This window comes from Protopterus annectens, chromosome 15.part0 (genome assembly GCF_019279795.1).
Source record: "Protopterus annectens isolate FY-2018-M chromosome 15.part0, PAN1.0, whole genome shotgun sequence".
NCBI classification, from domain to species: Eukaryota; Metazoa; Chordata; order Ceratodontiformes; family Protopteridae; genus Protopterus; species Protopterus annectens.
This window is the reverse complement of record NC_056749.1, coordinates 735,247,993-735,260,327: the sequence shown is the minus strand read 5'-3', so window position 1 is coordinate 735,260,327 and position 12,335 is coordinate 735,247,993. Positions and strand designations below refer to the sequence as shown.

General features: G+C 38.0%; 1 protein-coding gene across 2 annotated transcripts in view; it reads left to right on the top strand.

Moving 5' to 3' along the window:
- AFF2 (AF4/FMR2 family member 2) overlaps positions 1-12,335 on the top strand; it is a 3,001,139-nt gene that overhangs the window by 1,969,099 nt on the left and 1,019,705 nt on the right. For both annotated transcript variants that reach the window (XM_044057592.1, XM_044057591.1), the window contains exons 8-9: positions 9,858-9,894; positions 10,102-10,153. In XM_044057592.1, coding sequence (XP_043913527.1) covers positions 9,858-9,894; positions 10,102-10,153 — 89 coding nt within the window. The remainder of the gene's footprint in view (positions 1-9,857; positions 9,895-10,101; positions 10,154-12,335) is intronic.

Here is a 12,335-nt window from a genome sequence, read left to right as displayed (position 1 = left end):
CTACCAGAAGCAGTATCTTACTTCAATACAAAATTCCTACGCATCCTTGATTGCCATGTCCCTCTCGCTCTACCAGAAGCAGTATCTTACTTCAATACAACATTCCTACAAATCCTTGATTGCCATGCCCCCTCTCGCTCTACCAGAAGCAGTATCTTACTTCAATACAACATTCCTACATATCCTTGATTGTCATGCCCCCTCTCGCTCTACCAGAAGCAGTATCTTACTTCAATACAACATTCCTACAAATCCTTGATTGCCATGCCCCCTCTCGCTCTACCAGAAGCAGTATCTTACTTCAATACAAAATTCCTACGCATCCTTAATTGCCATGCCCCCTCTCACTCTACCAGAAGCAGTATCTTACTTCAATACAACATTCCTACAAATCCTTGATTGTCATGTCCCCTCTCGCTCTACCAGAAGCAGTATCTTACTTCAATACAAAATTCCTACGCATCCTTGATTGTCATGTTCCCTCTCGCTCTACCAGAAGCAGTCACTTACTTCAATACAACATTCCTACACATCCTTGATTGTCATGTCCCCTCTCGCTCTACCAGAAGCAGTGTCTTACTTCAATACAACATTCCTACAAATCCTTGATTGCCATGCCCCCTCTCGCTCTACCAGAAGCAGTATCTTACTTCAATACAAAATTCCTACGCATCCTTGATTGCCATGCCCCCTCTCACTCTACCAGAAGCAGTATCTTACTTCAATACAACATTCCTACAAATCCTTGATTGCCATGTCCCCTCTCGCTCTACCAGAAGCAGTATCTTACTTCAATACAACATTCCTACAAATCCTTGATTGTCATGCCCCCTCTCGCTCTACCAGAAGCAGTATCTTACTTCAATACAAAATTCCTACGCATCCTTGATTGCCATGCCCCCTCTCGCTCTACCAGAAGCAGTATCTTACTTCAATACAAAATTCCTACAAATCCTTGATTGCCATGTCCCTCTCGCTCTACCAGATGCAGTATCTTACTTCAATACAACATTCCTACACATCCTTGATTGCCATTCCCCCTCTCGCTCTACCAGAAGCAGTATCTTACTTCAATACAAAATTCCTACGCATCCTTGATTGCCATGCCCCCTCTCGCTCTACCAGAAGCAGTATCTTACTTCAATACAAAATTCCTACAAATCCTTGATTGCCATGTCCCTCTCGCTCTACCAGATGCAGTATCTTACTTCAATACAACATTCCTACACATCCTTGATTGCCATGCCCCCTCTCGCACTACCAGAAGCAGTATCTTACTTCAATACAAAATTCCTACACATCCTTGATTGCCATGCCCCCTCTCGCTCTACCAGAAGCAGTATCTTACTTCAATACAACATTCCTACAAATCCTTGATTGCCATGCCCCCTCTCGCTCTACCAGAAGCAGTATCTTACTTCAATACAACATTCCTACACATCCTTGATTGCCATGCCCCCTCTCACTCTACCAGAAGCAGTATCTTACTTCAATACAAAATTCCTACAAATCCTTGATTGCCATGCCCCCTCTCGCTCTACCAGAAGCAGTATCTTACTTCAATACAACATTCCTACAAATCCTTGATTGCCATGCACCCTCTCGCTCTACCAGAAGCAGTATCTTACTTCAATACAAAATTCCTACGCATCCATGATTGCCATGCCCCCTCTCGCTCTACCAGAAGCAGTATCTTACTTCAATACAACATTCCTACACATCCTTGATTGCCATGCACCCTCTCGCTCTACCAGAAGCAGTATCTTACTTCAATACAAAATTCCTACAAATCCTTGATTGCCATGCACCCTCTCGCTCTACCAGAAGCAGTATCTTACTTCAATACAACATTCCTACAAATCCTTGATTGCCATGCCCCCTCTCGCTCTACCAGAAGCAGTATCTTACTTCAATACAAAATTCCTACAAATCCTTGATTGCCATGCCCCCTCTCACTCTACCAGAAGCAGTATCTTACTTCAATACAAAATTCCTACGCATCCATGATTGCCATGCCCCCTCTCGCTCTACCAGAAGCAGTATCTTACTTCAATACAAAATTCCTACAAATCCTTGATTGCCATGTCCCTCTCTCTCTACCAGATGCAGTATCTTACTTCAATACAAAATTCCTACACATCCTTGATTGCCATGCCCCCTCTCTCTCTATCAGAAGCAGTATCTTACTTCAATACAAAATTCCTACAAATCCTTGATTGCCATGTCCCTCTCGCTCTACCAGATGCAGTATCTTACTTCAATACAACATTCCTACACATCCTTGATTGCCATGCCCCCTCTTGCTCTACCAGAAGCAGTATCTTACTTCAATACAACATTCCTACAAATCCTTGAATGCCATTCCCCCTCTCGCTCTACCAGAAGCAGTATCTTACTTCAATACAAAATTCCTGCACATCCTTGATTGCCATGCACCCTCTCGCTCTCCCAGAATACGAACCAAAACTGCTCCATGGCTCACCAAAGAAACGAGACAAAAGATTCTCTTATGTAATAAAATATGTGCCAAATGGAGAGCTTCAAAAAACCCAGCAGACCATCTTTACTTTAAACAGCTACGCAGTACCAATAAAAAAGAAATTCTGCTAGACAAAAAAAAATACTACCTTCACCTACAACAAACCCACCAGCATAAACCACAAAAGTTCTGGTCAGGCATTAACAAACTGCTTCATCCAGGGCACTCCAAAACTCCCACCCCATCAGGTATTACCCAGGATAAGTACATTGCTGACGCCTTCAACAATTACTTCACTGAAGCTATTCAAACTCTAGCAAATACACTACCCCCTGTTAGCACTAACCCATCAATAAGTATAAATATCCCAGCTCCTTCATTTCAGCTGGAACCAGTACCAACATCCCTCATCTGCTCCCTCCTGCAAAAACTCAAAACTTGTACCCCTTCAGCTGACCATCTACCAGGTCAATACCTACAAATTGCATCTAAACCCATTGCCTATCCTGTATCCATCCTTATAAATAGAACAATTACTGAAGGAACAATCCCCACCATCTGGAAAGTTTCACACATCATCCCTCTGCACAAGGGTGGTTCCTCTACAGAGATTTCTAACTTCTGACCAATAGCCTTACTCTCTCCAATAGCAAAAATAATGGAAAAATGTATCCACCGACAGCTACTCACCCACCTTCTCTCTAATAACTTGCTTGTAACTGTCAGCATGGCTTTAAACCTCACCATAGTACAACCACTGCCTTACTATCCTTTTCTGACTGTACTAACAAACATCGTAATAATAACTCTCTTTCATCTGCACTATTTATTGACCTGTCAAAAGCCTCCGACATGGTTATCCACCACCTACTTATCAATATACTAAAATCCCTATCTCTTGACCCACATGCAATACTTTGGTATAAATCATACTTAGGTAACAGACATCAAGCTGTTCTCTGGGATAATAATTTATCCACACCCCTCCCTGTCAACATTGGAGTGCCCCAAGGCTCCATATTAGGCCCTCTTCTCTTTTCAATCTTTATTAATGATCTTAACTCTAAAATTCCACAAGCCACCTGCATACAATATGCAAATGATTCAACTTTAATATGCTCTGCCAACTCTGTTTCCTCACTCTAGACCCTCACCCAAACTGTATTTCATACTGTGGTTCAGGCAACATTGCCTCCTCCTCAACCCCAAAAAAACTAAATTATTGCTCTTTACTCCTAACCAAAGGTCTCCACAATGTCACTTCACAGTAACTTCTAACAATGGAACTACCATATCCCCAGACACTACAACCCGACTCTTAGGTATTACAATAGACCACAGCCTTAGCTATGATGATCATATTAATACTACTATAAAATCAGTCAACAGAAAACTAGGATCCCTTTATAGAATCAAACCCTTCCTCACATCACTAGCTAGAACTACCATTGCCCAAACCCACCTTATCTCTACCTTGTTTTATGCCTCTGCCATTTATACTAACCTCTCTAAAAACAACCTTAGCAAACTTGCAACCAGCTATAATAACATTGCCAGATTTGCCACTGGCTGCCCTTTTAGAACCCATCACTGTCACAACCTTAAAAAGCTAGGATGGTTAGAACTACAGAATCCACTACTTTCTCAACAACTGACTATTACCCAAAAGATTCTCCACCACCCTAACAAGACTCCTGTCCTCACTAGTATGGTTACCCCATATAATAATCTGGCAACACTACGCTCTGCTAATAAACTTCTAGTCTCTACTACTAAATCTAACAACAAGGCTGGGGACTCACTATTCTCCAACACAGTGGGAAAAACCTGGAACCAGTTTCCTAAAGAATTACCATCACTTTCTTCCACACTACTCTTCAAAAAACATCTTAAAGAATATCTCAAAACACACTGGCTATGTCCCTGCTCTAACCCTGACTAAAAGTCTATTTCCCTATCTCCCACTCCCTTTACCTCTCTGCTCTGTTGTTTTATTATGCCTATCAATTGCAACTAGAACACTAACCACTCCCTGCATTAAATAGACTCCCTCTTTGCACTGTTTCATGACTTACTTCTCCAAAAGAACTCACCTCCTATTGTCTAATATAAAATAATGTAATGTAACTTCCTTCTATTATATATAATGTATTCTAAGATACTATTGCCTATATTGGAGCTTTTCTCCCCAGGCCTCTACTGAATATGTACTGTATGTAAGTATAAGATTGTATGCCTGTAACCACGCCTCTAATATAAGATAACAATTCTTGGTATTCTTTATCATTTTATTATATGCTATCCAATGTTTTTTTTTTCCAGGCAACTCTTACACAGTTTTTGTATTGTCTATTCTAAAAGAATGTAATGTAACACCTGTCTATTGCATATGCTGTATGCTATGATACTATTTCCTATGTTGGAGCTTTTCTCCCAGGGCCTGTACTGAAAATGGACATATATCCAGTTAGACCAGCCCGGTCAACAAATGTAAAATAAAAAAAAATAAATAAATTATATATATAGATATATATACATATATATATATATATATATATATATATATAGATAGATATATATTTATATAGAATATATATATATATATATATATATATATATATATATAGATAGATAGATATAGATATATATTTATATAGATTATATATATATATATATAGATAGATATAGATATAGATATATATTTATATAGATTTTATATATATATATATATATATATATAAATATATAATATATATAATATATATATATATATATATATCTATATATATATATATATATATATATATATATATATATATATACACACATAGACACATATATACATATGTTTGTATATGTATATAGATATATGTATATGGGACTACGTATAATAATTAGAATAGCAAATAGTCAAACGGCAGTAACATTGACCACATAAGGTCAAATGCACATGCACAAGGAAAAATCCTTGCTGCATACAAACAAAAACATGCAGAAAAAAAAGAAAACATTGTTTTTCGCTGGGTGGCAACACTCCCCCGCACTCCCATGTGGGGGAGTTGTGCTCCCAACACCCCCTGCTAATGATATATACTTCTGTGTGGAGTCTGTATGTCCTCCCTCTGTTTGTGTGGGTTTCCTCCCATGTTACAAAGACATGTGTCTGAAGTGTTTCTCCCAGGGCCTCCACTGAAAAATTGGCTTTGTTCCAAGTCGGGCTTTCCCAGTAAATAAATGTTAAATAAAAGGTGAATAAACCTTGATGCATGTCACATTGATTTCTGAATGTCAGCAGTACAGTTAAACAAAAACAAATGGCCAAATCCACACCGACTGCAAAATAAAAATAAAAAGCCTCCTTTTGCAATCACCAAACATCAAAAAAGAAAAGAAACGTAAAGCCTAACAGTATTTTCAGAAGTTGTTTACTCTGAGAGAAAGTTTTTTTGTAAGGTAATGTGTAAGACTGGGGTTAGAGACAGGGGCAGGGTTAGGGTTAGGGCTAGCACACGTAACCCCTAACCCCAGTCCTATATTCTGCCTTATGAAAATACCACTAAACAAGACACTCACCCACACACACTTCACATACAGTGGCACACATATGTAACTCTAAATGTATCCACTTCTCTAGTCCTTACTCTAACCCTAACCCACAAACACCTCCACACACAGACAAACGTACCCACCCACATCCATAGTCACACACCCACAGACACACACACACACACACACACACACACACACACACACACACACACACACACACACACATCCACACACCTACCCACACCCACAAAGACACATCAACACACACACACACACACACACACACACACACCTTACACTAACCCCACCTATTTCATAGGTAAGTACTAGACCAGCTGCCCTTGCGGGCCATTTTACACCTAGCCGATTGCTATTTGTACTTGAAATAACCAATCTTATTTAGTTATAGTTTGGCCTTACCCATCCCTAGGTCGGTATTTATGTATTGTCCCTAATCCCTCCAAAATCCCAATCCCTCCAAGCTACACGCTGTAGGGACCTAAACCTTGTCACCACAATAAACAGGACATGCTAGAGGGATAGATTCCTGTCCCAGAGACTTCCCATACTCTGGAACAAGCTACCCATCTATGTCAAGCAAAGTTCCTCATTAGCACTCTTCAAGAAAAATCTTGATGAGTGGATGGGAAATAGGAAATACACCCTGGGGATCACTTCTGTGGCTCTGCTCAACAGTGGCACAGGAAAATAACTTTCTTGGGTGGCGTAAGCAGGGAACCTTGTTGGCTAGGTTTACTTAGGCCCTTGGGATGATAGCCTAGTACCTAGCTGTGAACCTATGAGAATAACTGGGATCATACCACAGATAATTTGAGGAGATCCATATGTGGGATAAAGCATTTAGAAGTTACCTCTGTATATTAGTAATACAGGGGGCAATCCTGGGGCATATTTTCTGTTTCCCATCCATAGATATAAGTTGCATTTGAATATTGGCAGGGATGAACTTTGTTTTATGTGGATGTTGAGTCTATTCCACAGCAGCAGTATCCAGTGCAAAATATTTCTGTCCCTACAAACCATTCTTTTGATGTTATCGAAGAGGTTCAGATCCCCTAGACCAAGGGTTTTGATGCCATTTGGCTTGCTGATGTGCAGAAAAATCCATCAGTTTTGGATCAGAAGATGCCTTGTATACAAGACACAGGATACCTCTTAGTCTGTAGGATACCGAGTATAGTGAAAGGTTTTCAGTCGGTCCATGTAGGACATGTTGTTTAGGCCTTGCATCCTTTTGGTAAGGTATCAAGGTGGGTGTTCCATTTGTTGAATGAGTCTGGACAGATACATGCCAAATGGGGCATTATATTCAATGACTGCCCTAATGAGGGCTGAGTAAAGGGGGACAATGGCATCCCTATATCTGGACACAATGCATTTAATTATAAACTGTGCAGTGTAGAAGGTCTTTTGTAGATCAATAGACACATGTTGGTGAAAAGTTAGATCACTGTGCACAAAACTTCCCAAATCCCGAAGAACTGGGTCAACTCTTAGGGGTGTATTGTCAATGTGGTAGTTCACCGGGGCAGATGACTTCCCAAAGGATATAATAATGCATTTTGGCATTTAGTTTAAGGGAATGACTTTGACAGTAGTTATGTATTTGAGACGAACCTTCCTGCAGGATGGTTAAGTCATTTCAAAAGAATTCATTCTTTTGCTGTCATCACTAACCCAAACAATATCAAGCTGCCCACCTTACATTAGCCCTATTCCTAACTCTAATCCTAACCCTAAAAAACATATAGAAAAAACAAAAAAAATGAACTGTGAACACTTAAGCAACTACTTTATTAAAAAGGTTGAGAGTTTTGGGCATTGAACTAACAAAAGCGCTCAACCTTTTAAAGTGTTCACCGTCTGGTTTTTTTTTTTTTGTTTTTTATTAGTCTTTTTTCAGTGGTTTTGTAGTTTTCAACCAAAAACATATACATATGCACTTTACATTGGCCATAACTCTAACCCTAATGCTAAGGCTAGTACTTCAACTTAACCCCCCCCCCACAGGCACATGCGCACACACACACACACACACACACACACACACACACAGTCACACTTGAAATGCCGAAGAATTTGATTCCAAGTGTTTCCACATTCTGACATATTTATAATTCGGACTTGCAAAAGACTGTGATTGGAATTGTTCCTTTTAGTTACTCAGTCAGTGTCACTGGCACAACAGGTATCATACTCACCTTTAGTGTGGAATGCTGGAGGTTGTTTCCACACCAGGTAGATTGACTGCCAGCACTGCAGTGCAATATAAAGGGGCTGCTGCAGATCTGAATGTGCCATCCTTTGGATGAGATATTAAACCAAAGCCCCATCTGCCTAAGTTGGTGGTATCTCAAGTGGATGTAAAAGATTACCCAGCTATTGAAAACAGAAGGGGGAAGTTCCATGATGCCTAGGCCAAATTTTCCCTAGTAGCATAAATACCCCCTTGGGTCTCCTTTGAAAAGAGGTTACAACTCCAATGGGATTTCAGTCTATATATATATATTTATAGGTTTTTGTCAGATTGAGTTTTTAGAAACTCAAAACTCATACGATCGAGACCATATGATCGAGTTTCCAAAAACTCGAACAGTAAAAAAGAAAACACAATAAAATGGAAAAATCTACCCCCAAATCCTTTGCAAATTATATGTATATATACATATATATATATATATATATATATATATATATATATATACCAACTCCAAAATTGCATTGCAGTGAAGAAAAGGTAAGTTTCCCAATCTGCCCTGCAATCTCCATTCAAAAGCTTCAGATTTCTAAAAACTCGATCATATGGTCTCAACCATATGAATTTCGAGTTTCTGAAAACTCAGTCATCTGATAGGGACCCATATATGTACACACACACACACACACACACACACACACACACACACACATATATATTGGGTTACAGGCCAAAACTGCAATCATTCATATGAGAGGAATGCTTTTTAGAAGAATACATGCTCATATGAGCAAATGTTTCTCTCTGAGATTGCGGTGCCGTGTGGTATGCAGTCTCAGAATTGATATAATTAACAGGGAGTGTGGACTGTGGGGCTAAAAGCAAGGCTTATTTTTGTTTTGTTTTTTTGCTTTTGATCGTTTTAGACAATCTAAAATGATCAGTTTTTCGGTGTTCGCTCTTATGAGCGTTTGACGTTTGATGGTACCCTCATATGTGGATATATGTATACATTTATACATTATTAAGTTTTACTATATTAAATGGAGGGGATACATTAGAAATGCAACTGATATATTTTAATGTGACATGAAAAGTAATTTAATAGTACATATAATTAATTGCTATAATTAATTAATTTACTATAATTATTTAAACTATATTTCCATGAGCTGCTTATGCTTAATAGCTTAGAAATACCATAATGCAACTTGTTTTATGGCAGTGAATCACTGTATTTAATTTCACCTCATGATCTGATTATTTCTCATGAAAATGTGTTATGGAAAATAGCTGCAATTTGTGTTAAGTATGTTAACATTACTTTTTCGGTATTGCTTTAATATCCTAAAAGTGTTTTCACAAATTCAGCATTGTTTTACTAGACGAAGTAATACTCTTCTCTGTGCAGAACTGTTGCAAGTTACTGCTGCAGGTTGTAGCAGAAAAGCCAATGAGTATCCAGTTCATTTGTTTAATCTCTCAAAGGAAAGAAATGAAATGTCACAGTCCTAGATAACCATGACATGATTTACTTTGCAGCCCTCAATGCATTTCTTGAGTATATGCTGCACATTCATTTAACCTAATAATTTTGTGTTCTTTTTGTAGGAGTCACATCATCTGATCTCTGCCTGCAATGGACAAAGTAGGTCATTCCTAAATTTAGTTTCACTACAGATTTTTTTCATAAGACTATCATTGAATAAAAAATGAAATGCTGATTTTGTGATACTCGCTATACTGTATGCACTTTAATATGCCATGAGGTTAAGTAAACATTAGCTGAAACAGTAGCTTACAGCACAGTGTAATTCCATTGTGGTATTTTGAATTGTGTTTCCCTTTTTTCTAGGGCAGAGTGAGGCTCCCTGCAGAGCTGCAGCAAAACCCGTGCCACAGAAGTCGTAAGCATTTCTTTTTTATTGCCTGCTCTTATTGTTACCTTATCAGGTCCACTCCAGCAGTCTATCTTTGTAATAATTCAAGTAGAGCTCCTACCACCTGATTGCTGAGTTAATGTATAGTGAGAGTGTGAATTTCATGTAAAGTCAATGACTTGAATAAATCTAACATAAATGCATTATTCTCAGAAATCTAGGAAAGGTAGAAAGTGAGCAATGCAAGTAAAGAAGTGTCAGTGGCACAACAGGTAGCATGTCTGCCTTTGATGAGAAGGTTGTGGGTTCAATTCCTACATCAGATAGATTGATAGCCGACATTACAGTGCAGCATAAGGGGGCACTGCACACCTCAGTCTATTGTCCTTTGAATGAGACATTCAATCAAGGCCTTGTCTGCATGCATTGGTGATGATGTAAAAGACTCAATGGTACCTATCAAAAAGACTAGGAGAAATGCACTGGCCAAATTTCACGTCGTAGTATAAATGCCACCATGGAACCCTCCTGGAAAGATGTGACTAGCCTACTTAACAAACAGGATAAAGAAGATGCTTCATAAGTTTTTGAATGCACAAACTCAGACTAAGCTAGGGCTTAATCATAGTATGTGAATTGTACAAGTTAAGTCTCATTAATGCAAACCAGATAAAAAGCATGGAGAAAAAAAAATCACATAAGACAGTATATTACTCAGGAGGTAGTTTGTCAGGGTTACATAGTAGCATAATTTTGTACAAATCTGTAGAATAAACAGTCATATATTAATGTCCCACTCTAGTATGTTGCATTATGGTCTGTCATTCAAAAAAAATAAAAAATCAGGAAAACTACAAAGTACTTAATGTGAAGGTCTACAGAATGGGGAGTATACTGTCAGTAAGAGGTCTGTGTCATTTGACTGAATGCTCATTTGATTGAAATGGTCAAGCCCTGACAGAAAATTAATTTCTTTGAAATCGTATTTGATAGAAAATCTTCTTCACAACAAATATACTGCGAAATGTGTTTTTGCCCTTGGACCTCACCCCCTGTGCTACATTACTTATATATACTAACTCCACAATCACAAAACTATGAATAAAAGTAAAATCATGAATATGGATGGGTAAATGCTAAATATAATATATATCTATATATCAATGTCTATCCCTCTATCTTTCTCGCTCTCTCTCTCTGTGTGTATATATATATATATATATATATATATCCTATGTACATATATATGGTGGATGGTATGGTATTTCATTGTGTGTTCATTTTATTGTCATACTCTATTATCTTTTTATTAAGTGTGTGAAGAAGTGTGGTCTTAATACTGGCCAGAACATTGTGTAATAGTGTGTGAAGAGTGAATTATTTTTTGGGGGCTGTCATTTAGTTACTTAACTGTTGTAATCAGGGAGTACAAGCTTCAAAGCACTGCTGCTTTGCTGTCTGTTTGCGCTATCCCTTACTTATTATGTTAATATGCTTGTAAAGTGTGTTCATCTAGTCACTGCCAGAATGTTGGGTGATAGCATGGTGGCAGTTTTTTACTGTCTGTGGGCTTTTCTGTGACAGCAATAATGTGATCATGGAGTTTGTATAGAAAAGAAAGGAGTCTGGGAGGCATGAGGGATGGAGACCAACCCCATGTAGACATGGAATCTTCTGTTAAACTGCAGAAGTAACATTAAGGTGCATACATTAAGGATACTCACTTTTGTTGAAGTAAATGCAGTATTCAATGGCATTTTATATATGTCGAACGTTTATAAAAGGAACATTAGATAACTACACACACAAACACATGCACAAACATACAGACACACACATGGTTATAAGACAAGTGATCAACAGAACTTATATCAGATGCAGTTTCACTGATCACCAAATTATCAAAAACACAATAATTATACTCTGTAACAGCAGTTAAAAAAAAATAATAAATTGTACTTTTGTGGAGGCAAGTCCTCTACATCCCAACATTTACACACACACACACACACACACACACACACACACACACTGGATTGTACAACTGTGAAGAAATAATGGAAATCCTGTGCCCACACTTTTGCACAGTCCCACAAAATACATATATAAATATATATCTATATAAATATATATATATACATATATAAATATATATCTATATAAATATATATCTATATAAATACATATATAAATATATATAGTTCATAGT